The sequence below is a fragment of the Phalacrocorax carbo genome, chromosome 11 (assembly GCF_963921805.1).
Source record: "Phalacrocorax carbo chromosome 11, bPhaCar2.1, whole genome shotgun sequence".
Lineage (NCBI taxonomy): Eukaryota > Metazoa > Chordata > Aves > Suliformes > Phalacrocoracidae > Phalacrocorax > Phalacrocorax carbo.
In genome coordinates, this window is record NC_087523.1 from 17010203 (window position 1) to 17037725 (window position 27523).

At 41.3% G+C, this 27523-nt stretch overlaps 1 protein-coding gene across 10 annotated transcripts in view; it reads right to left on the reverse strand.

The window, feature by feature from the left end:
• Positions 1 to 27523, reverse strand: part of KIAA1210 (KIAA1210 ortholog) — a 58902-nt gene that overhangs the window by 25113 nt on the left and 6266 nt on the right. For 3 of the 10 annotated variants that reach the window (XM_064463243.1, XM_064463241.1, XM_064463232.1), the window contains exons 1-2: positions 19959 to 20145; positions 4392 to 4468 (exon numbers count right to left, since the gene is read on the reverse strand). In XM_064463243.1, the coding sequence (XP_064319313.1) occupies positions 4392 to 4468; position 19959 (78 nt within the window). In that variant the 5' untranslated portion in view covers positions 19960 to 20145. Of the gene's footprint in view, positions 1 to 4391; positions 4469 to 10095; positions 10254 to 19958; positions 20146 to 27523 lie in introns of those variants that run through there. The other 7 variants (XM_064463234.1, XM_064463240.1, XM_064463239.1 and 4 more) reach the window with 7 other exon arrangements.

Consider the following 27523-nt stretch of genomic DNA (forward strand, 5'->3'; position numbering starts at 1 on the left):
AAGACACTGCCCTGCATGACATGAAACCCCCAAACACAGCAGTCCTGAGAACACAATTAGAAATCTATTAATCTGATTTAAGATTTTCCATTGTCCAAATGAAAAGAAACAAAAAAGAACAAAATAAACCATATAAAACATCACTGACTTCTTTCATTTTTTAATAACCTAAGATACTTTAACATTCTTATTTATGTTTTCTTTCAGCACACAAGTGCTGCATTTTGCTACTGACCCTTACATTAAGGGGTCAGTTTGGAGTGGTTTGGGCCAAACTATTGTACTAAGACCCCTGTGACTGACTTAAATACATATGCAGTGCAATAGCATCACTGCATATCTGAGCCAAATTCATTGTTCAAATAATACTTTACAGCAGCTGGCATAATAAATGCCCACAGCTGGAGGATTCCTTCATAAGCAAGGCATTATTTCAACACAATTATTGTCTTCTCCCAGCAATGATTTAGTTGGCAATGCTCTTTCTCAACGTGTGCCCTGTACGTGTAGGGATCTCTGCCAATGGGCCTTATCTGGGCTGAAACTGTGCCACCACGCAGCTGCGTCAGACAGTAGCCACTTTGAGAAATAAACAATGATACTGAGATATACTCACCCTGTCTCCTCCCTGCTCTCAAGACCAGTGCCAGCACCACACATCAGGACATACAAGGATGCTGCTACACTGTCCGGCACAGACTGATGAAACGGCTACCTCTCCACAGAGCAGTAGCAGCCAGGGAAGATGTGCACATTGCTTTTCAAGTGACTTGGGCTGTTACTGAGACCAAATTATCTTTCAAACCATGCAGAGCAAAACTATCAGTGGAATCCCACTCATCTGAATAATAATGGGATGTGGACACCTCTATGGAAGGCTTATCAGTGGAATATCTTTTTATCTTCCACTGCTGTTTATCAGGCAGTAAGTGAATGAGATAGTCATAGAAAACATAGAGGTTATATTGCCTGCCCCAGACTACAGAGCTGACCCCAAGGCTTTTGGATTTTTTAAGACTCTCACAGGACTCCATAAGTTTCATGCTGTGCCCAGAGCATGAGCTGGTAAGAGAGGACAGGTCACGCAGCAACCAGAAGACCATAGTGCCTCTCAAATAAAACAGCATGTTGAGCGTCCTTTAGAGAGTTTTTAGAAATGCCTCGCTACCATTACTGCTGTTCATATCAGCAATTAGACAATGTATATGGTATTCCCTCAGGAAACTTGTCAATGTTTAGTTGGTTTATTTTAGATGAGGAAAACAAAATATTAAAAAGTTTCATGAAAGCAGTGCCCCAAAATTATCAATTCAGCAATGTCTGCTAACACAGTCCAGTGACTCAAAGAACAAAATGGCAGACTTTGCTGCATGCAGAGAGCTCTGCAACTTAAAGGCTGTCTAAATGAAAAACAAGGACATTGTCATGTACACTGGTCAGCTGATAGTGGTATGGATGGAAAGCGAGTTTTATTCTAGTGCTAGTGTTACTGATGAGCTTAATTAGATGCTGGTATTTCCAGAGAGCCAGAGGAATGTTATAAAAAAAAAAAAAAACAAACAAAAAAAAAACCCAAAAGCAAAAAAAAAAAAAGTGATGCTAAGGACATTTAAGAGAAACAGACATAAGTCCTACCACAAGGATAACATTGCCAAGGGTCTACTCCAAATACTAGTTTAGATCAGAAGTGGTGCTAACTTTAGAATGGAAAGGATTTGCAAACGCTGCCAATGAATAAACCTCAGCTGGCCCAGGATGACACTTGGGTATCACTGTGCAACAGAGAGTCCTCTGATGCAGACACATCAGTTACTGCAGTGCCTTCTCTAGCCTCTGATTTATTACGGATGTGCAGGGCACACCCCCTCCAGCAAGAACTCCTCTTCAGCTGCGCTCTGCTCTGCTGCATGCCTTCAGCTGTTTCAGATGAATGACAAAACAGTAAGCTTCCCTGCAGTTCCAGAAGATGGGCACTTGCCATATTATTACGCCAAAAAGATAAAATCACTACTAGACACTTAGTGCTGCATGCAGACAAAAACCGTGGGACTGCTCTATGTGAGAGCATTTGGCAATAAAGATACAGTTCAGAAAGACAGTGTCCATATTCATTTCCGGCTGTGAACAGTTGTGTGCTGGTTTTGCACACTGTTAAAAGGATGCCACAGTTAATTTAAAGGTGCCTACATTTCAGTGCACTGTGAAGTAGCCCAGCATGTCACTAGAGCTCTCTATGATGCTTGAACTAACAATATACAAGAAGATATTATTACTTAAAATGGAAAAAATTCATTGCATAACAAAAATCCAGTCAAAGCAAGGAAAGAAAATCCAAGCTCAGACAAATATGCCTGTTTCCCCTTCACCCACTGATGAATAATGACTCATGATTTTTGTATTCTTATGGTTACCAATCTTCAATTTTATGGCATTAAAAATAAATTATTAAATTTAAAGGCAACTGCCCTAAAAAGCAAAAGCCTTCCCAAAAATCAGTTGCTTATGCTAACTATGATTTAGCCCACTGTAACAGAAAAGTAAGCATTTCACTTTCTCTGTAAAGTTTGTTTATTCTGTATTTTTTACTGTTGGTGTCCTGCCTGTTTCATTGTTTCTCCTGTGCACAGAGAGAATTAATGCATATCTTGCTACTCTTTGCATCATTCTTTCCTATAACAAGATAGAAAAGAAAAAGATGCTTTATCCAGTGCCAAACTGAGACTGTAAAAAGCATAAGTAACATCTGATTTGGGAGTTCAATTATCATATTTAAATTTAAACATTATTTTGGGGATCTTCCATGCTCTCTGACTTCCTAAGGGGAATTCAGGACACAATTTCCGTTTTTAACTCAAATCCAAGGACTAGATCCTTTCACCAATAAAAACACGTGATTAAAAAAAAACCCCACAGACAAGATTCTCAGAAAATACCATTATTCTAGCTTCATGAAAAATACCTGATATTGCCAGAAAGGCAATTAAATAATGGCATTCACCAAGGCTAACATTGGGTGCTGAAAGTTTTTGGACAGTGACTTGGTTACTGCCATCAAGAAGGAGCAGCATGCACCGGAAGCCCTCTACTACTAGTCAGACAATAAGGTAAACCTCAAGAAATCGATCTAATTGACTAGTCTGTGAAGGCTGGGAATTTCATGCTCCTAAAGCCTTTACATCACAAGGCAATTAAAGCTATGAGGAGGAAGAGGTGAGGCAATCTTACATTACACGGGAAGTAAACAAAAGATCAGATCCTAAAATGGCTTTACCTGGGTCCAGTAAAGTATCTCTTGAATACTTCAGGAATAGTGCAGAAGCCTTTAACTTTTTAAAATTTTGGTTCAGTTACAGACATAAATATTCCTGGTGGTTTTAGAGCCAACACTTAAGACAGCAAGCCATCTCCTGCCTTCCCTGTCACTGGGTCAGAATTTGGTCCATTTTCTGAATCCTCTAGTGAACCAGAGTACAAAATTTGCATGCGTGGGTTACACACAAGTTCACCAGTGTGTCACGGACAGCACTGGACTATGTGGTAAACTAGATTATAAATTTAAGAAACCAGCCACTGCTGAGCATCCATCATTACACTTTGTTCACCCCTATCTATCTGCCATGCAGAGTTCAACTAACAGTCACTTTGCCATTTGCTTCCCTCTTCTACCAATATTCTGATGGTGGCAAATATACTTCTAAAGGATAAAGCAAGATGACCTTTTGAAACACAAGCATGTAAGATGATTGCGAGACATTAGCCAAAGAAAAGAAAAAAAATCAAGTGATATGACAGTCATTTCTCCTGAAATGCCTCAGCCATGAGGCTGTTCTTCATATGCACCTATCTCCTCAAGAAGTTGGAACACTGGCAAAGGGGTTTTCCTTTAATTAAGCAACTCTTTGGGATAAGTAAGATATTTTCATTTCTTGCCTATTATTCCATTCCCTCATGCCTGTTTGTGTCAGCCCATGCCACCAGATTAAAGATTAAGTAACAAATGATTGCGTGTGACCAGAAGCAGAGAATGAGGCTGCTGTGGGGGTACTGATACAGCTCCCCCAGACAGAGGCTGGCTAACAGGCTCAGCTCCCAGCTCTGTAGGATCCATCAACGCAGGCACAACAATCAGCCCATCAAGCTCTAACGTCCTGTTTTTGAAAATCCAAGCCAGAATTGGAAAAGAATATCCTCTGTATGGCTACAACTCTATAGTACTGCACATTAAAAGGTCCTTCCCGTAATATTGCCAGCTCACAAAACCACACAGAATTTGTTTTTACACTACAAAAACAAAAAAAATACTGCAGAACAAGTCACTACTGACCCCCCAACCTAAAGAAAATAGATCTTGACTTCCAAACCAGCTATACATTCAGAGACCAACGGCTTACCTGTGCACTCTTCAACATTCTCTCCTGTTTCAGGTGACTGTGTGATCTCTGTTGGCCCCGTAGCCATGATATAGTCACTGAAATACAGATTAAAGCATCAGTTAAATTTTAGTCCACCTTCCCAGCAGAAGTCCCACCCAGCACGAAGAAAGAGCATGGCTGGATCCTTTCTGAAGCTGCATACCCAAATGCTTACCACAAACATGGCTTGCACACTTCTCTGCACTTTGGCCACAGAACTTTTCATCATTTTTCAGTAACACTTATTTTTCTCCAACCAAAGCTAACAAAGGAGACTAATTTCTTTCAGTACCTCTCTCTTTTTAGGAAACCAGGATCAAAGTTTGCATTAATGAAAGATGTCATTAAACTTGCTCAGCAAAGACTGTAATGCTTCCCAGTCTCAGAATAATGAACCTTTATGATTGCTACAGACTGACAGCACCATGCTACTGTAAAAAATATCTTAAGTAAGTGCTCTGCTGCCAAAGGTTCATGAATTACAGCATCCTCACAGCAGGCACCAGGCTAATCTGTCAGCATTATTAAAATTAGTTAAGCATCAGCACTGAAGCATCATCCTAGGCTATGCTACATTTGTGGAAACCAATAGATCAAATTTATTTTGCATCCAGTGCAATCAGCTTTTAGCCACAAGCTTTGAAACCTTATCGCAAGCAGGGCTATTGATCAACCAAATTAGCTGATGGCATCATCTTCCTCCCCAATGAAAACAAAAGTTCAGCCTAGTTTTAAGATCATTCAATGTTAACTGGCTACACTTTGTATTTTCCAAGACTCCTAAATGGGTGTCTGCCGGAGACAAAGGAATTAAGCAGCAGACCACAAGAGTTACAGCACAAATGTCAAGCAACAATGGAAATGTGACAGTTTAGCAGGGCAGCTCATAAATACTGTCCTTTGTTATGGAAGATACCTACGTGATACATTTACATAGTTAGCAGTTCCAATATGCTGTGTCAGGACTTAAAGAATAAGAAATCTTTACAAACAAATGAAAACACCCAGAAACAAATTCTGCTCCCTTTTCTGCATAGATCTCATCTAACTATTTTCCACCTCAAAGTGGAAACAATACTGACAAGTATCTCAACAGCAAGCAAGATTATGATTCCATACTAATTTGGCCAATCAGTAAACTATTCACCCACACATTCTATAATCTGTCATGCCCAAAAGTACTGGGACTTTCCTATGAGTGCACATCCTCAAATAACCTTAAAAGATAAGGTGCAGAGGCAGAGATGCAAAACCAGAGGCAGAGGTGATGGGACTGTCAAAAAAAAAAAAAAAAAGAAAGGAGCAGATCATGAAGGCAAAATGAGCCGGGCTCCTGTGAAAAAACAGACTGTGGAGTAAGCTTTCCTTGTACTGGCCACACAAACATGCAAACTGCCATGCTGCTGCACTGTAGACAGAAATGGAGGAGATAGACTGCAGTTTTCTTCTGTCTTGCAACAGATCATCTGTTACAGTGAACACAGGAGTGCATTAACACACTATAGTTCCAAACAATCTCAACTCGCTAAAAATCAATAAGTCATTGCAGCGACCTGAACTGATTATACGTTTTCTAAATAAGATGCACCAAGGATATTTTGCAACAATTGTTAGACAATATCGAGAAGCAACAAAAAAATAAGACTTTTAAAATTTTCCCTTTGAGATGATCATAACTCAACTCTTCTCCCTTTTTTCCCTGTGTCTCATGAATTAGCCATGAAAATGTCTGCATTTCTGCATATTTTGATTAAAGTGGTCATCAGCAGACTTTCTCATAGACTCCTCCTCTGTAATAAAAAGAAATTAAGTTCCAATTTTCCCCCTCAGCTTTATACACCATGCATTTGATTACGTTAGATTTTTCTTGACAGAAAGGGAAATACATTTGAAATAAAACATCAAGAAAGCACTCAACAAATTTACAAGGACAACCTGGCAAGTCCCCAGACTTGAGCTTATTTTCACAGAACATGAATGGGCCTGACATTTGGCTCATTTAAACCTCTAACTTCTGCTTTACCCACCTTCAATAAATTCAAAGCAAGAGAAAACGCTGCTTTCAGATCCAGCTTTGTTTTCACTGGCTCTACATTTATTTAAATTACTCAGCCATCTCAGCTGCTCACTCAGAATCCTTCCAGCCTTTGGAGATACTTTGACTGCTGCGTTTATTACAACTGCAAGCACTTATTTCCAATTGGTATATCTTTTATACAAGTAGAACTGTAATTGCAAAGCAGTTCAGCTCAGAGGCAGTCTCTTCACAGTCAAATCAGCTCCTGCATTAATTTGATTTTATAGCTGAGTTCTCTGGGGCATATGGAGGTCAAGTGTCAATTGCAAATGTGTCCCATTTAGGGCCTAATGGCTTGGTCCCTTTGCATATATCACCATAGTATCAGGTTTTCCAGTGAACTCAAAAGCGATTTGAGGTGAGGGAAACCATCACAGATTTTTCCAAGCTTTAAGTTAGCAAGTATTTAATTTACAAGAAAAGAAAAAAATATATATACAGCAAGTGTTAGTTCCATCATTAAAAGCTTGATGACATACCTGAAAGAAAGTTAGCAATTAGATGACACTTAGACTTCAAATTCTGGTGGCAGTGAGTTGTACTTTACAGAGAACAGCTAGCAAACGCTCTGGCAACAAACCCTAACCTAGAGACCAATGTAATGGAAAAAAAAAAAAAGAGGACAAAACCCCATCAATACAAATACATGTGAGTGCACAGGCATTAACTGATCGAACCTTCAGACATTCACCACTTCCAGGCCTTAATGACAGCTGACAGACGCAGTGTCAGGGTGTATCAATACCATGTACATCCAGTTCAATCAGCTGTACTAACCATGTGCACCCTGTGAGCTTTCCCAGAGCATTACGCCATTAGAGGCAAAGTTTTAAACAAATACTGTACGCGTATTGATTTTTCATTATAAAAATATCAAGTTAAATAAATGGAGCAGTATTTGGAACAGTATTTCTGTTACTCTTCAGACTAGGATATGCTAGAGGACAGCTGGGAGAAGGAGCTCCCAGAAAGATGAAGGAGACCATCTCCTCAGCAGGGGAGCGATCAAGGCAGAGCAGCAACAGACTGACAGCTATGGCCAGCCAAAGCAGTAGAGTTGTCAAGTCCCAGCTACTGTTTGTTTCCCACTAGATGTGGAACAGTGGGCACATTTCCCCCGCCTACAACTTTCTAATCATGTTCTTAATGCTCTCTCAAACAGCATTTGCAATCCCTGCATATGCACAGACCTTCTGCTGCAAAGGTACAGTACAAACAAGATGCTGAGTCTCTGCTAGACACCTTAAAAGCCAGGCCTGGCCCTGCCCAGCAAGTCCACTGCAGCAATTCCTGCGTAAAGCCAAGGAAAAGACTGAAAGCTTACTGAGAGCAGCAAGGATTGACTACACAGTACTCACCTCTCCTTGCACAGGGCAATGGGCTGGATTATTACACCTATGAATTAATTAATTACTTGTGAACAGTGAAGCGGCTTCCTATACAGCTGCAATCACAACAATAAACCTGACATTACTGGACGCTACTTACATTGCCAGGGTGTATCTTAAAGCAATGAAAGTCCTACAAAGTTTCAGGGCTTGCTTTACGTTCAAAGCAGGCAATGGGACCTAGTAGCAATCATCACTTCCTACCTGGTTTGATGGTTTAGATCTAGGCTCCCTGCTATCCCACACAAAATTCCATTAATAACCCTACTGTGCTGCACTCACTTGGAGCTCTTCAACTCACTGAATGAACTAATGAGTCGTAAGTGAAAAAAGAGATCTCCAGGAACAGGAGAAATACCCTTGTTTGCCTTTTACAAACTGGGGCAACTGGACAGATATTTGGAGTGCTCTACGGGTGGGCAGTGATAGGGTGAAAGAAATGAAGTCCCAGGGTGGTGTTCTGACCATTCCCTTTTCCCATCTGAGTACAGTACTGAGTACTACATCATAGGGGGGTGAATGCTAAAAGACAATTCCCTTTCATTGCTTGGTTTGTGTATTTAAGGACTCCTGGGAAGATAACATTGTACAGGACTCAAGTTTCCTGCATTTAACAAAGGCCCAAGACAAACAGAAATGCTTTCTGCTCAGCCTCAGAAAAAGGACACAGCCTCCTTGCTGACTCTCCAGTGGAGCAGAAGACTTGGAGACTGCACAGCAAGCAAGTTCCTACCCCACCTTTAGTGTTTCCTCAGCTTCAGTCCCAAGCTTCTGTATAAGCATTACGGAAGGCCTTGTGACAGAGAGATCAAAGGAGATGCTGAACCTTGACAACCTCTCTCCTAAAAAATAAATGCTTCAGGAAATAAAGACTCAAGAATACGAGGCACTGCATTCAGTTAGCATCTTCGTAGCCTACAGAAGACAGACAATGGCAAGCAGCCAAGAGAAAGAGGTGAAATTTTTACCTGGAGCTTTTAAAGTCCTATTTCCTTCAGGATACAAAAATTATTTGAAATCGAACTTATGCTCCAGATTTCAGGACACACACTTTGCACAGCAATATAGATCAGCATAGAGAAACGCATGCCCTTCGTCTGGTCCTCTAGGCCACCACCCTGCAGCCAGCCCCTCCCCAGGACACACTTCAGGCTACTGAAGGACCTCAGAGAAAGCCCCTCTATTGCTCCTGAGCACTAAGTTTAAAAAAAACCACAGAACACAGGATGGTTTAGTTCAGATTACATTCTGCAGCAAAAGGTGACTGACAGGTTAAATTTTTACTCTCTCTTATTAAAGCACATTATAGAGGACTTTGTTCTGAAAAAACGTGGTTGACTGCTTTTGTCTCTGGGAACCCTGCAAGCTAACTACGAATGAACTTGTTAATCCAATGACAGTAAAGGAAGTAAAGTTTACTGTCTGCAACTCCATGGAACAGGATATTCAGAGTCAATCATAAAGCAATAGCAGAGCTAGCAAGATTTCTATTCAATTTTCACATCCCTTAAGCATATCAGAAACCCAACAAACAATGCTCCCTTTGCTCCCCTTGCAATGAGCTGAGTGAACTGCACTTCAAGGTTCATGTTCAGGGAACATGTTGAATAGTAGTGTGGGATCCCGCAAACAACTTTGATGAAACAGGGTATGACCCAACACGACAGCAGGAACTGGGATCTGACCCTGCACAGCTGATCCCTTTATACTCTTCCAGAGCATAGTGTTTTTAGGATGAAATTCCCAGGTTTATTTGCCAGCCCGTAGCTGGTATGTCCCTTGCCAGACTGTGACTGTTTTAGATCGGCATAAGAGAATAGCACGAACAGCAGTTTACATTAGGACTCTTGCTACTGCCTCCCCCCCGATAACAGTGAGGGGAGGAGTTTACAAAGTTAATGAATATTGCTTTTGCACTTTTCATGGCAGGAGGGAGAGTTTAAGAAAGTTTAAGGACCTTTTCCAAAGATCACAAATAATACAGCAATAGCAGCCATCAGGAAGTCTGGATAAGCAACTAGATAACATTTAATATCAATAAAATACTCTTCCCCAGGATCAAGTAGGGTGTCATAATTCCCCATAGCAACAGACAACATTCAGTTCCTACCCTTGAGGAGAGATCCAGAGCAAATGACCGTTCACATAAAGAGATCTATTCAGAGCTTTCACACTTTGCATTCAGACAACAACCCTTCACCACCCTCTGTCTCCACACCTTGGCTTCTCCAAGAAGGCTTGCTAGAAGACAGGTCCCAATGTGCTGAATTCTTTTTACCTACAATCTGCTTTGAGAAGCCTCTGTCTGACAGCAATTCTGAAAGATTTCTGCTATTCAGCAGTGCCTGAAGCATTATGTGCTGCCCTCCCAGCGAGTGTGTGTGTAACACTAATGGAAAGCAGCTGGTGGGCTGAAGCTGACTTAAAAAAAAAAGTAACAGGAGGAAATGCCTTTCATACAGTCACACAGGCTTAGTCTGTAATTGTGTGAGAAGCCAGAAGTATAAGAAGGGGGAAGGGCAAATGAGACAAAAACATTCATAAGCTACTACAGAAAACAGTGGAAATGCACTCTGTTACCAGTCCAGTATCCGAGAGAGCAAATGCCTCTGTCCCCTGCATCCTGCCCCATCTCCCTCTCGGCAGTCACATCATTTGCTAAGTCACTGCAGAACAGTCTCCCTGCATATGGGGACACAAATGCAGCATACATGCGGAGACCTGTGTTACCTTAAACCTGAGGCAGGTACCAGTAGCAGAGCAGCTGTTAGTCTGTACTCAAGAGGCCAAACTGAAGTCCAAGCTACCATAGCTTTGCAATACTTGGCACCCATGTCAGACAGATTAACCTGTTTTGGACATGCCACTTCAAGCTGCCCTCATACACCTAATTACTCTGCAGTCCTTATTAGCGTGACCTTGTGGAGATGCTATCAGTGTGAGGATCTCCACTGCAAGTTTGTATCTCCTTAGACAATAGAGCAAATAGCTACCTGTTTGCCAAAAGCTAAGTAAAATTTTTCTGAATAGTACGTCCCTGATAATAATCTGCCACAGTTTTTCCAGTGCATTTTCTGGTCTGCACAAATGAGGAGAAATGTGATAGACCTTTGCTCAAAACAAAACTGGCAATAACATAGTCATGACCTAAGCACACATGAAAGCTCAGTTAATATTTTGGGCCCAGACTGCCTCCATTTTAAAGGAATGTACATTAAATGACCCAGCTGAATCGCACCATTTGGCATTAGTGTAGGAATAAGTCAGTGCTTTTCCCATATAGTAATTCTTTTTCTTTACACTACCGCAACAGGGAAATTTCAGGAAACAGCTGGAATGAGGATCTTCTTCCACTCTTCCTAAAAAGAAGTAAAAGAAGCAGCAGAGTCATCCAGCAATGCTATGGAGCTAGTACATTGCCCGTGGTAGGAGATATTCTCAGATCTACTTGACACGGATACATTTGGAGTAGTTGGGACAGAGGGGGAATGTGCATTTAAAAAAATCAACAACCATGAACCAAAGGCTGCCTTTGCCAGTTCGGGAGCTACACGCAGTAAGCCTTACTGCTTTTGGAAACAGTTTCAAGAGCAAAGAAACAGATGTCAAGCCACTATCACTAAACAGCAGACATGCCTTATGCCAGCAGAGTCGAGATGTCAAGAGAGTAAAATACTGGAATAAAAGTAAAGCTTACTGTCTCTGCCTCTTCATGTGGCAAATTCAACAAATACGTGTAATATTCCACCTCAGACTTGGGTGGTGGGCATATATGGCCACCGTTTTCTAATTTGTATGTATGATTTTTACCCCCTCTCCAAATTCCTAATTAATTTTGTTCCACCTGTGGCCTCCCAGCATAAAGTTAGATGACTGATACCTGACCTGTAGCATGCAGAGCCCTGGGAGTCCATGGGCTGCTTTGCAGGGATCAGCAAAAGGCAGCTGAGAAAAGGAGTTTGCCATCAGCTAGTTTCAACATGCTCTATAGGGGCTTGAAAAACTATGTGTCTGAGAAAACTCCATGGAAATTGCCAATATCTGCAAACCGTGAAGGTGACAATTATTAGTTTAGACAGTAAAATCTTTGAGATAGAGCTCATCTTTTAAACATATCCTAGCAGATGGAGACTACTGGGCTGGAACCTGGGAGAATTGCCTAATTTTCCTGGCTCTATCACTGGATAAGAGGGCAAATTACTGAATTGCTGACAGTAGCTGAGTTATTTATCACTCAGCCTTGAGTTTCTTTACCTGTGGAATCAAGTTGGTCACACTGAATGCCTAGAAAGCTTAACGAGCCCTATGGAGGAGCTAAGCACTACCTCTGCTATGGGAGACCCGCATGCTGGAATCGTACCAATTGACACTGCTAGCAAGTGCTACCGCTACACAAAAGATAAATAACCAAAACCATAAAATTTCACAAGAGTAGCCTGCATATCTGCCATGCCCCTGTATTTGAGTCTCACACTGATTTCCAAGATCTTATTCTCACAAAATGTGAAGAATCATTACATCCTGGGCCTGAAAGAAAGAGTATGGAGACATTTTTACCAAATTAAGCAGTCTGAATATTGCAGAGGAAATGAGGCTGAAACAATAGTGAACTGGATGCCAGAACTGAAACATGGGACTAGGCTATGTCTAAAGCTTTCCTTTTTTTTAAGTTTTTTTCCAAATCAGTCACTTATCCCTCAATTTGTGGGTTGAAGAGCAGCTTAAGGATGGGAAAAAATAATTAAAAAAAAAATAAATCTTCAGATAGATCAAATTTCCCAGGACATCTTTCTTCCAAGAGGAGATGATATGGATTTTTAATGCTTGAGAATTCAAAGTGCCCTGAAAAAAAAAAAGGAGAGGCTAACAGAAATTTCCAGGGTGAACTGTGTTACAAATTTTCACTCTGAAGATCAAACTGTCATAAAAACAGTCAGCCATCTTCTGGCTCTAAGAAAGCAAATAAATTACAGGCTTTGTGGTCTCAGAGGCTGCCTTTGGCAGGAAGCTCAGGAAACCTCTCTTCATGTGAAGTCCCAAAACCTAGTTGGGGCAACATCTACTGCCTGTACACACACAAAAATAAAAACGAGGCCAGCTCCCTCCTATGTTGAAACATTCTGTGCCTGGCTGGCTAAACCCCCTGAGCTCCCACTGCCTGTGGGTATTTCTAGAATTCAGACCTCATTTTGGCTGCTGATCAAGGAAGACCTGGGGTGGCTTCCACGCTCGCAGAAGGAGCTCTTCTGGAGCTCTGTGTGGAGCTTGAGGGTCTCCCTTCTTTTGCTCTAAAGGAAGCCTCCTGCTGTCCCTGCTCTTCTCTCCTGGCTGCTCTCTCTGGACCCTCAAGTTAGGTAGCTTCTGAAGTACACTTGGTCTTGAACTGGACTGGAGGACTGTTAGAGCCAAGGGAGATCATGCATGTGCTTAAAGCAGTCCCTGAGCCATTTCTGTCCCCCAGGCATTTACTGACTTTTCTCTTTAGTATGAGCAACCACTAAAAAGGGATCCTACTTCTCTGGGATTCCAGACTCAAATACCTCTCTAAAATAGGATCATCTAAAATAAGATTATCTGAGCTAATGTTGTTTTGCACCAACGGAATATCAAGCTATAGTCAACCATGTTTTGAAGAAGGCAGTATGGTAGCATCAGGGAGCAGAGAGGGTACGTGATGGTAGAAAAACCCAGGAGGGTGACACCAAACACAACAAGGGCTGCACGATTAGGTACTGACAAGTAGGCAATGGGGATGGGGAGGCGGGAGATCAGATGGAGACAGACATTCTGTAAGGTCTTCACAGGCCAAGGCTGCAAGAAAGGAATCAATAAGACAATTGGCATTTTTGGAAGGAAAGCAATGAATTTTCAACTTCTGGAACATACTCTTCACTAAACTGAGATGATGGAAAGCAGTTTGACTGCTAGAGTGAACCAGCAAACCGTTCCTCTGCACCTCTGTCAGATCTGTATTTTCCCATGTCTGCGCTGTAATTCTGAGCTAGAGCATTCAAATACATCTCATTTTCATCCCAACTACTGTGTGGATCAGAACTGCATTGTTAGATGAGTGATACAAGGCCTGGCAAAAGCGCAGTTACATATTTCTGAGAATGAATAAGCATAAATGAATTAATTATGAATAAAAGTCAAACATTTAGTTCACTAATTAGCACCAGATCCTTGAAACTCAGAGGCCAAAAGAAACAACCACCACAAAAATCTGAAGCTGGAATGCTGCCTTAGCTCTGGCTGGATGGTTTAAAAGCAAAATCAGGCAGCTTTGTCTGTGCAGCCAAGTTACCCTGCTCTGACTGGGAGTGCTACAATCCCCTCTAACAGCCACAGAGATACCAATGTGCTGTAGCATGGTGACAGGATACGACAGACCACAGAATCCTTGGTACCTGTACACCTATATGAATGCAGCAGCACACACCAGTACAACGATACTGTTAAAAAATGAATAATGATGTATGTGGCCCAGCTCTCAGCTCCTCCATGTACATCGTGCTGGAAATGTTGAGCTATTAGCACAACTCTGACTGTTAACGCAGTGATGAACAGTGACAGCTCAGCATCTGCAAGCAAAATCAGTCAGGAGAGAACCTGACTCATTTTTTGCTTTTGTTTAAACAGTGATTCCCACAATGGAGCCTTGGAGAGCCACCTGCTATCTTGATGCAAATAATTACAAACAATGTAACAGCAAGATTAAAAAAAAATCAAAAAATCTCCAGTTAGTATTTGCTGTATTCAAAATACCGCTTAAAACTCCTTGATCCATAATAGTTACACCAACCTTGACACTCAAACAGATTTAATGCAGAACTATAAGCTTGGATCATGTTAGAGCAGAGCACCTTGTGTTCAACTGTTTTCTTACAGCAGCAAACCTTAGGAGAAATTTGGAAGGGAAAAAAATCAACCTTGGAATTACCTTGGGATTTTTTCCTGTTTCCCCACAGACAGACTTATCTCAGATTTTCGTAAGTTTGGCTGGTAATCAGCTCTAGCTGCCCTGCGCCAGCTCAGGTAGGTTATCTACTGAAGTACAGCTTGGACTTACTACATTTTTGTCACACATAACTATAGCCAGATTTCACCTTCTAAAGCCAATTCTAGGCCTTCACATCACAGCTATTGAACTTTCTAGACCTCTGTACAAGGAGAAAATGGCAAATTAAATCCCTCCAGTTGGCTGTAAGGGCACAGAGCTAGACACTTTGAGCAGCAGAAGTTTCTGTATAAGAAGAGAACACAAGGCAAAATTATGACAAGATGTTTTCATGGCTCAGTCTCACAAAATAATGTAAACAAAAAAACCTGACAGCCAAATGGTGCAGAAGAGCAAGAATCACATTCAGCAGACTGTCCCAAACCAAGCAGCTTCTGCTCCAGTGCAAGAGAATTAGGACAGGCAGCATTAGAGGTGCACATCTGTCCAATACTCAGCACACTGGAAATAGGGAGAGGGCCGTTCTGCTGAAAGCAAACAAACAGGCATACCCGCTTGGAATTCCTCTGCCTACGGCCAGCAAATGCGCCACATCACTGTGGCTGCTAAAACAAACACCATCCAGAAAGAAGCACGGACAGACCGAGGAGGACTGGGAGACTTGGAGTGACTCAGTGGTGTATTAAGCCAGAGCTGAACTTCTTGCACAGAGGTGAGTCAAATGTAATGAATCAACAAAGATAAATAGTTGATCTTTTTATTTATAATACAGCACCATTATACTAACTGTGCTCAACTGCCTGCAGTGCCATGGCTCTGCCACCTCCCGACTGCTTTTGTTCACCCTCTACTATTCGCGAGTAAGAAATCAGGACTTAAGCCTGCACACATTTAATACCAGACACAGCACTGAATGATCCCTGTGGGCTGAAATCAAAATGCTCACAAGTGTCCCAATACTGTGTATAATTGCCACACACAGAAACATGCTCATAGGTCGTGTATTGAAAGATTCCCCTGAGAGACTCACGATGCCCAGGGAGTCCTTTTACCTCAGCTCACCCTCTATGACTTGGACCCAGCTGGGAGGGCTCTCCACTTTCCACAAAAGCACATCCCTTCTCCTCTTCAGTGCTTTGCCTCTTGCAACCTCTGTAAGCCACTTCCTGAAAGCCGGTATTGTCACCCCTGTGTGGATCCAGGGATTGCCTCTGCACTGGTGAACTTGCTTTGCTGGGCAGGAACCATGTTTCATCCTCAGATGTTTTAATCTCAAAAAAAACCACTGAAAAACTATTACTGAGTGATTCTTGCCCTTGTTGTGAAATATTGTGTTAAAGTGGTATATGATAAAGACAGGTAAAGAACCATATTTCAGGATATCCAAGTGTTCACAGGAAGCATTTCACCTCACCAGAATTCACCAGCCACACAGACAGAGCCCTCAGATCACCATGGGACTGCGACACTGGCTCTGCCGCAGCTCCCAGGCAGCGCACACTGACTCCACAGCCACACGGCCTCCTGATAGCTGCCAGCCCCACTGAGGCAATGGACCGCTGCTGAGCCAAGCCCAGGTGTGCTGGGGCATGCCACAGGCAGGGAGAGCCAGGGAACTCAGTATCTCACTTTAAACAGCCTGTGAGTCCTGAAGAGATGCTCCATGTCTAAAATTGTGCCAAAGAGCCAAGCATCGTGTACTGCAGACAGTCAGTAAACACAGCTACTCAAGACCCCACGGCTATTTCATGCCTCCAAAAAGTGAGAGGCCACAGGAGGCAAATGAGCTGCTAACAGAGAAGAGCCAACAGTTCTGAACTGCCCCGTTCCCCACAGTGCCAAGTTGCTACTTCAGTAGCAGTTGGTGGACCTTTAAATCACTTCCAATTCACTTGCTAGTGTCCAAGCTAAGACAGCAGCTGCTTGCCGTGGATGGGGAACCACAGGCTCTAAGGACCCCGTGCAGATATAAAAGCTGTAAAAAGTGTATACGAACCAAGGACAAAGGGACTTCTGGCACTCCTTCCACTGTCCTCTGTGGACCTCCCTAGCAAGAGGGCTTGGGGCGAGGGTGCAGGAGGCAGTGAACAGACATCTCAGCTTAGTTGGTTATCCATCAGGTGGACAGCACTATATTGTCTTTGCATTAATCCCAGTAAACACCAAAATCTCTTCCTGACACTCATCTGAACAGGCAACAACACAAGCTACAGCAACAGCACCTAATCTAGAAAACACGTTTTACTCAATTGCATGGTCATAACATCATTTTACATTTGCAATGACTTTTGTCTAAAGCAATCTAAAAATACATTGAAAATTATACTGATGTATCTCTTGGTAAACTTGCTTTACCCAAATGGTGAACTTGTTTGCAGGGTAAGATTGCACGTCAGCATTTTTTGACAATTTTGGACTATAAGAAAAGAATACAATATCCCACTGGAAGTGCAGAGCTTGGCATAGCAGAAGGCATTCAAATTGAGATATGTCCATAATTCTAGGATTGCTTGTGAAAGGCACCATGAAATCCTGAGTGACCACATTAAGTACAGACCAGTTAAATACATTTCCTTATAGTCTGTTATAGAAACCAGTTCTGAGCTGGCATGCAAACTTTCAGCCAAATATTTTATATAGCTTCTAACACACTATATTTGTCTTTGGAAATTGGCAGTTTGCGTTGACCATCAGTGACCCTTACTATTCAAGCAACCACATTTTCAGCTCATAACTGTGTATTTGGCTAGTGCCAAAAACTGAGCGACATGAAAATATTCCTCCATAGGCTTTAGAAAACTTCATCATATCTGTCCAAATCTAATATTTTTTTCTGACAACATACTAGGACCAAGCACAACAAAACTTTGCAACAAGGATGATGATCTACAAACTTACTGGAAGAACAATTTAAGACTATTTGGGTTGCAGATGCTGGTTAAAGAGAAATATGAAAGCAACCTACAACTTTTATTTCAGCGGAATAGCAGCCAAGATTGGGGCTGTGATGAGAAATTACCTGGATTAGGCTTTGGGCTTTCTTTTTTCTAACATGACATCTCATAAAAGAACATTAACAAAGCACAGGGACAGGACTCTGCAGAAAGATCAGATTCAGCCATACATTATTGCACTGTACCAAAGCAGAGCCTTTGCTTCCCCTTGGCAAAATGTGGGGAAGCAAAGGTAAATATGACAGCAGCACAGCAGGACACTACCCAAAGCGGCTTTTAAAAGTGCTTTAGCTGGCCAAGCAGCTCAAAACTCTGGACCCCTTTCCCAGTGCCAGCGGCAGGTTTTATGGCCTGCACTGAGCTCTCTGCCGCTGTGGCTAAATCCCTACTGGTACCCAAGCTGATTGTTTAAAACATGAAAGTAATTTCATTCCAAAATAGTTTTCATTCAGAAAGCAAACTAACTCCTACAGGTCGAACGACCACATGAGGATTTGGGGAAGCTGTTCCAATGATCCATTTGTCCAGAAAGACAAACACTTCATGTCAAACTCCAAACAAATTTCATCCAAAATTAATCTCAGGCTAAAAACATCACTGTTACTGCAATTGGTGTCTTAGACTCATTTTAATTGCCAATAATCACAGCCAAAGCAGCATATAAAATTTGTAAAGACTGCAAAGTATTAACAGTTGCACTAATCCACTTGGGAACACATCACAGAGCTGAAATTACAGGTTGAGAAATATAATCTGTATATATATTAAGTATAGAGACCTAAATGAAGAATAACAAGAAAGAAGAATTTGTTGAAATAAAAAAAACTCTGTTCCTCATAAATCAGGCGGACATCCACCAGGAAAGAAGAGATCACATTCCACATGACAGAAGCTTCACCTGCTCAGCCTTTATAACTTCTCTCAGACTTCCAAGTTTCTTTTACCTGCATCAGATGCTGGAGGATTTGGGGGAAAAACAACCCAGCATAAATCAAACAATGTAAACAGATTTTTTTTGGTCAATTCAAGTGCCAATCCTCCTACCTTCATCACGACACTGTCTCAGCCGTTTTGCTAGTTCTGATCACATCCTCCCCCTTTATCTAAGGCAGGCTTACTTTCCAAATATTAATTCCCTCTCACAGACACTGTTACAAATTTCAAAGCACAGAAAGACTCAATATGGGATGGAAATGCTAACGGAAATCCAATAGGAATTGTGTGCCTTTGAAAATGCACATTTCCAGCAGAATAATGTGAGACAAACTGTTGGTATGAGGGAAAAGGAGAAAGGATGAATTGCCAGCCTCACTTTTGTACTATTTTTTCCCCTCTGCTAACGAGGACTTACCCATACATTTAACTATCAGCATTCACATCTTAAGCCTCAAGACACAACTTTGCTTGCCTTTCACTGTGCATTTTCACTCTCTGAAATCCCATACTATATGCAGGAATAGAGCCCTCTACAGTCTGCTGATGCAAAACATTAGCAAAAACCACTACTCGATTTTTGCAGCAGAAAATTTTGTTCCATTCCTTAGCAGGGAGAATGTCAAAACAAAAACAGAATGCATCTTCATGGGGGTTTAAAGCACAAGTACTAACATGCACTGTCCCATTCTCTTCTCCCTTTACAGTCTGCTCCAACAGAATATGTCTGAAGCAATAAAAAATATTTCTTCTAAATACAACCAAATCTCTCAACAGGGAGTGATTACAGAAAAAACCTCAGGTTGCTTATACAAAAACTGAGCACATCAAGTTCTCAGAGAACATTTACTGCCAGATTTCTAGATGAACATTTTTTAAAAGCTTGTGTGCACTTGTGTATTTCTCATTTTTATGTGTTAATATATAAACAATATAGCTAATCGATAAGGAAGAGGACATTTTTCTTCTTGCTATAATGAGACAGGAAAAGGTTCTTAATTCCTTCTTCAATATTTCATGTTTATACCTCTGAAGGAAAAAAAACATGACCAATTTTCACCAATTTGGTATTTCAGCCAGGATTGATTTTTTGCACTTTTTTACTCAGAGTGGTACTTCAGTCTCAAGGCATAAGCATTTTGTTCAGTGCTGCTGCTGAAATACAACAAAGACAAAATTTCAAAGCACCCACTAGGGTCAGCTCACTTTGGAAAGGTGGCTCGGCATGGCACTTACTTTTTACTTTTCAGGCAACCGTAGAATCCAGCCATGGTCCTTCCCTGGAGGCGTGTGTGCATTTAATTCATCCTTGTGTGTGAATGCCAGCACAAAGATTCTGCAGCTTCGTACCCTGCTCACTAAATGCCCACACACACGCACAAGAAAGCCAGCATGCCGATGCAATTACTAGCCAGATAAAGTTCCTGATCTGAGGCCCTCAGACTCTGCTGAACTGGGTCCAAGGAGGGCTGTGCCTGTTCCATAAATGGTTATGAATTGTTAACTCCCCCTTTTCCTGCCTCCTTCCAGCTCTTGGTAAGCACAGCATCCTAAGTGTAAAATACCATATGGCATTTGATTCTGTCTCCATGTGGGACTAATGAGAGGCTTGGTTGTAATTAGGATATGAAGAAGCCCTGAGGAGATTAATTGTTATTTTTTAGACAGAAAAAGGCTACACAAAATACTTGCAACATCTTTGAAATACCACTAAAAACTGTAGTCATTCTCCAGCACATAGGGGTGCACGGGACCTTCCAGAGCAGGCGTTATCCCCATCTCACTGTAAATCACGATCTATTCTAACAAGCTATTCTGCACATTAACAGAAAAAAAACCCTATCCCTGCAATATGCAAGGTCAGGCAAAAAGTTCTGGAGTTTAAAGTAGCCAGGTCACACATATGAGAAAAATACTGCCTGGTGATGCCCTCTGACAATATACTAACAGTTGTTACTCACTACCACAACTAAGGAGGCCCCCACTGGGTTGTGGGAGGAGGAAAATGGCTATGGTTTAATGCTGGGGAACATAAACCTCAAGCAGCTTCATTCACAGGGGTGAACAAAACCCTGGGTACAATATAGTTGCACGCATTTCTGACATTATATTGCATCAAATTCATGTGGAAATGAATCCGCATCATGGCTGTTAATGACCTCTGTTGAGGTAAAAGCAGAGGGGTATTGCAAGACCCTGCTTGCGCTGCCCACACACAACTACGGAGTATCAGCAGCCAGTAACAAAGTGTTAGCCTGCTCCTGGAGTTGCATGTCTTCGTAAGAATCTTAGCTCTTGATCAAAGAAAAGGCATGTATATTTAAACATAGTAAGTTCATAACTCTCATAATTGCAAAGGAAAGATTTACACTAATTTCTAAAAGATCAGAAGAAAAGCACATTTATTTGTATTTCTCAGCTAGTACATAATATTTGAATCACAGAATGGTAGGGGTTGGGAGGGACCTCTGAAGATCATCTTGTCCAACCCCCTATATATTTGGGTCTAGCAAGCCAGTAAGAGGGAGTAAATGAGTATACTCTGTATGAGTTCTTCTTAAAGGTGTTGAGTAGCAAGACCAGATCTAAGGTGGAGCAGTTCTTCTGGAATACTAGGAACAAAATATTTTATGTTAACACCTTTCCCATAAGAGAGACATGAAGTTTGAGAAATGGACCTCTGGTGATGAGTCCCACAACTGCTACAGCAGTTTCAAAACAGCACAGAACTTTGAAATCTATGAACGATCAACTCCATTTCTCTATTTTCTATAAAGCCCCGTACACAAAGGAAAGTCATGACACAAATAATAAATGACAGCAAGTGCAAGGGCCATTGCACACAGGAACCAAATCATATTCTAGTCTAGCTTCCCACTTAGCCTCTACAAGCATCCAACTTCAGTGCCATCTACAGAAGAACTGCAAATTAAACCTGACCTCAAGCAGACACACTTTGTCTCTCTTGGAAAAAGACAAAGAAGCAAAAATACGGTAACACTAGTTGAAGTTTTACCCAAATGAGTTTCACTGTTGTCCTGAATTACTGCATTTGTCCAATGACTTTGTGCTGAACTCCTAATCCTAACAGAAAAAGGCTGGCTAGAGAGCATTAGTCTCCACCCATCAGAGAAAGCCCGCAGAAGAAAAAAGAGTCAAAATCAAGGCTCTGATTATTGGGTAACAACCACCAAGAAGGAATTCCTGGAGATTACTGGAGAAACCTCCTGACTGTTTTAATGTACAAAACCTTGGACGTAGGATTGCATCTGAAATCTGCCTGGCATTTAGTTCAGAAAATGCTGCCAACAGAAACATTTACAGTAAGAAATGAAGGAGACCTCATGAGAAATCCTCATTTGTATTTAAATGCAAGAAAGATCAAATGGCCTTCCAGTGGGAAGGCCCAATCGCTAAAGCCAGTGGAAGGGTGTAATCCTGATGGCTTTGGAAGAATTTCATCACTTTAACTGCTGCAGAATAGAGCCCACAAGCTGCAAAAGATCAGATTTTTTGCTAACATGAAGCAGATTCCCTGTCTCCTAACCTCCTCAGATGGTTTGCCTTCAGAATATGTTTCCCTTCATTATTCTTTTTTCTTTCATGTACTTTTGTCTTGAAGTTACTTACTTGAACATGCAAATCTTCATCTGTTGGGATTCAGGTCAAACATAGTCCTGTTCCCAGGCACTTGCAGTTTAGCAACACACATTGCACGATCGAGAAACCCCCTTACTTTCCAAGAAGCACAGACTAGTAAACAGTCATTACAAATAATTTCCCCACCTCAGGATTTAATCCTTTTTAATTCTCTATTTTCACATTAGTCTCCCGGCCACTTCATGGTAGCATTTATTATTCACTGCTCTGCCTCTTTATCACTAGCACAGCTCCAAATGGCTACACACTGAGCTTTTTGGGTACAGATCGGAAATCTTAGATGTTAATAAGTATCATGGCTCTACAGCCCCAGGTAAGCCAGTGTAAGTAAGCAGTTATGTACTGTATCCCAGGTCTGACAGCCGAACAGTCACTGCACTGACATTAGCTCTTCACTTGTCATGTGCTAAAGCAAATGGGCCGCTCCAGTGCCAGTTAATGAATTAAAGCTGTTTTTAGCTTGGAAAGTAGATGAACACCAAATAAATAACCACAGAATACAGACTTTGGCAAAGTAAAGATGGTTCTTTAAAGACAGGGAAGACAGCAAGTTTAAACACCTGGAAGTTGGATCAGATCTAGATTTCCTTTAAAGTTTGTGGCTTGGCTTGATTGAAATAGCCCAGTCTAGGCCCACTTTAATTTGAAAATTATGGCCTTCCTCACTGACTTCTCCAAACTCACTGTCACTGCTTTCCCTCATCAGCCCAACATTGCACCACCAATTGCACCATTGCACCAAAGTAACCCTGTCAGTGTCTGGACATCAAATGAGGTATCTGAAGCAAATCCAGCAGAATCCAAGTCTAGCTTCCAGTCTCCTATCTTTACCAATGAAGCCCAGGTTAATTGAGAACTTTCAGACTAGATTCCATGCCACGCTTGATCTTGCCCAAGTATTTCTAAAAATGTGCTGTTCCAGCTGAATTGCATGTAAAGCACTCCTTCATTATAACCTGGAATAAACCCTGCACAGAAATCTAACCTAACATTGCAAGTCACTCTTCCCATACCACAATTTTCTCTGCATCTGGCAAGTGGATTGTTTACCTGTGTGCTAACATAAATGTGACTCTCAGGAAACGCTTTCCTGGAAGCAGAAACGGATTCAGCTTTATTACAAGTGAGATTCCCAAGCTGGCAAATGGGCCTGGCTTGGAAATTTTCACTGAAAACCCTTCAATACTAATGAAAACTAAACATGCCTCACTGTTAAAAGCTGCAGTATTAGAGCTTTAAGCACACACAGTTAGAATCAAACACAGTACTCTGCAGAAAACAAAGAAGGGGAAATAAGAGGATTTCTGCCTTGCAGAGTTTTTACATCCATCTGTGATTAATATTAGGAGGAAAATGAGGGTCAAAGCCTATCTCTGAAACTGAAAGTAGAGAGTGTAGTCAAGGGCCTCTAACTACGCACTGTATCAGCTTTCTATTCATGCATATAAGCCTGAAGAATTTGCCCTGATACTTGCTCTGGAGTCTAATTACCGTATGTTGCTCTAATTATGTCTATTTTTACACTTTGTGTACAATGTGTGGGATTTGGGGGATTTTTGTTGTCACTCTCTGTTAGAGGATTTCATGCAAGCTCCTTCAATAAAAAGAATATTTCAAAGAAAGCAGCAATAAATATAATCTCTTTGATTCCAGCGTTTGGTAATTCTGAGTCTGAATCATTTCTTGCAGTTTACCACAAACACACGGTCTTCACCTCTGAGGAAGGAGCGAAGATAAACTTCAGTGTAGGGTACCCAGTGCATTACTGAATTCGAAAATATGGCTAAAAATATACTGGTATGCTAAATCTGTCCTTTGTGTCCCCACAGTAAAACGTGAACTCTTCCTGGATTATCTGGAGATGAAGGTCAGGCCATGTGTCATTCAAAAGGTAATTTCCCCTAGATTTGCAACAGGATCACAGTTGTAACCTCAGACTTCAGTGTCAGAAAATATCAGTTGCCAAATAAATAATACAGATAAAGAGATAGAAGGGTTTGTTTGCCATTTTACAAATCTACAAGGATTTATTTGCATATAAATATGTCATTTATTTACAGAGAAAGTAACAGCATCCCTGTATACACCGACAATGTGGCCAGGATGTGCTGCCTCTTATGTGTCTTCTTTTTTCATCATAAATCTAAAATCTAAGTTTTTAATTATTCTGAATGAAAAACAGATTATTTTTGACATAGTGAAAGAGCTTGGTATTTCCTATGAAAATACTAGCATGGTCAATATTTTATATGCTGGGAAACAGTGCTTCATTTATCGGGGGGGTAGTGCAGAAGCTGGACAGAAGATCTCTATTTCTACATATTCTGACTTAAGACAATACCATATTAAAAAATATTACTTTCCAACAACACAACTTTTCCTTCTTGGTGTCCAGGCAGGCACCAATAAACAAGACCATCTGGAAAGAAATGTGAGAACACAGTATGTAGCTACAGGCACATGGACCAGTGCCTAGTTTAGTTGTCGAACCTAAGAGGTAACAGTTACTGAGTCTAAACAAATATCCTGAGATGATGTGAACAATGAATTGAGTTTTCTACACCCCAAGCTTCCCAAATTCCCCTCTAGGGATAGATCCACTCAACGTCCTTGCAACACTCTTGCCAAGCTCCCTTGGAGACAGGTCAGACCAACTTTGCCACTAATGCTTGTGCTGTGAATAGCAATCAAGTTTAATGACTTCCCATGTATATTAGTTTTGCACTAATGTAGGCCCACCTCTTCAACAGAACTACTCCTGATTTGTTTGTACAGGTATAAGCAAGAGGAGAACCAGGGACTCACACATCTGGAATAATATTCCTAAATCCATCAACATCCTGTATTTCAACTGCAACTGAAATAAAAATTCAAAAGTGAAGGTCATCTCTGATACCATCTCACTGGCTGTCAACTGAAGTAATAATACAGGAAATCACAGAAGCGCAGTTCTAGGGAAAAGGCTGTCTGACTCCAGTCTCTGCAAACACAAGGCTAAAGATAAAGTGACCATTAACCTTCAAAGAAGGCCAGTGAGGTCCCAGAATGTCCTGCCTGCAGGCTTTATTGCTCTAAGGGGAAATGAACAGAAAAATAAAAGTCAAAACTGCATACTCGTGACATTTAAGTCAAATTAGCAGGCAATGGTAACATCTCGCTTTCTTCATTAGCTTTCGTCTGTATAAAGGCACAAATACAGCACCTGGTTCATTCTACAAACTGAAAAATAAGTAGAAAGTATTGAGTAATAATAAATTTACTCCTACCACTTGATATCTGCAAGATTAATCGCAAGCACCAGACCTGTGCCCCTCTGCACAGAATATAACATTACTCCATACTGCAGACACAGCTGGGAGAACTGAGGCAGAGTAATTCAGTGACCATTCCAGTAACCATAAACTGCAACTGAACCCAAGTTCCTGGTGCCTGGAACTGTGTTTGAGAGTCTTTCCCCATCCTCCCTCACTCAATAAGGGCAGCCAGAAAGACCCTACAAGAATAGGCACCCTATAAATATCCGAGATAACTTTAAGTTCGTTAGCCAGCCTTCAGCCGTGGGAACTCTTACAGGATCACTGGCATCAAAATGCTAAGTTAAATTAGAAATCAATGTCTGCACTACATGAGTTGGCCCGGCCTGTCCAGAGTTTTAAAACCACCACATAATAAAAAATACCTCATACTGAGCCAATTTCACCAGAACAGACCCATAGCACAGCAGAGTCCTTACACAGCAGCCCAACGCATTACTCAGTTCAAGTTCTGGGAATCTTTAAATATCCCAGTGTGTTCCCAATTGTCTCTTAAATATGCTGGAGCTGTTCCCATCATAAGGGGAAGGGAAAATATCTAATAAATTTCCAGAGGCAGGAAATAAGCTAATTGCAGAAGAATTTTACCTAAAACTGTTGAATAAACTACAGTCCTGTGTCATTAAGTCACATAATCACATGCTTAAACTGGATCTCTGCTTGGTCCTTCCCATTTCAAACAGTGCAACCACAGACCTGGGAGTACACTTAAGTGATGCAGGGAGCTGACGGGTCTATCTGTTAACCCAGGATCAGTGCTATCTGAAAAAGCTACAGTTATAACAAACTTAAGTCCATTGCTTTAGGATCTTCCTGCTTTACCATGGGGTTAGGGGATACCTACAGCTTTCCTAGGATAAATGCCACTCTCAGCCTCCCCACTCCAGCCCCTATTGCTAGCCTTCAAACAGAACATACCTGAGATCCACTGGTATTGCCTTCCAGTATTGAACCCTTGCTACTAAGTGGTTCCTTCCATCTAGGTAGTTTCCATACCGTGAAATACCAGCCAACGCTGCAGGTCCAAAGATGAAGAGGAGCAGTTGTCACCATTCACCATGCAGCTGAAAAGTCACCTACCCCTTCTACATGTTTTATCAGCACCTACACAAAAATACAGCCTCAGATCCTCTCATGAAACAGCCCCTTTGGATATAACATAAAGGCTAATATAGCTGAAACTGTCTGGCATGATACTAACTGAGTCCTAAAGGGACTTATGTAGCGCCTGAAGATAACCTAGTGTGAAGTCGAAATATTAGCTACGCTTGTTCTGAACTTAGAGAGCTCCCTTTGGTCATGAAAACACTAAGCAAGCCCTCCATCTACTGAGGACTATTTATACATAATGTGTATAAGACTAGATAGTATTTAAAAGCAACAACAGGTTGATGACCTAAGTTACAAGATGGATTTGCACTGCTTTCTTGATTACACAATACCTATATGTAATATTTTCTCACTGCAGATGAGATTTAATATTTGACGAAGGCAGCTGTAACTAAGTACAAACGCTGAACAGTGATAAGGCTTCTGGATTATTTTCCTAGATTGTGCAAAGTCTTCTCACCATGAATTCATATGTAATTGCTAAATATAATGGGATGTTAGTAAAAAACATCCAAAGGAAATGCCATTGAACGTTCCAGAATAACCACTGGTCATCAGTAAAAATGGTATTAGCGATGATATGGGCAAGCTTTTATTTTGATCAGAATCAGTTACAAAAACAGGAAAAATGTTACCTCTGAAGAGTCCCATACACACCACAAATGTAACACCCCTTCCACCAAAATGAAAACCTGTTCAAAATCTGAAATATTTTTC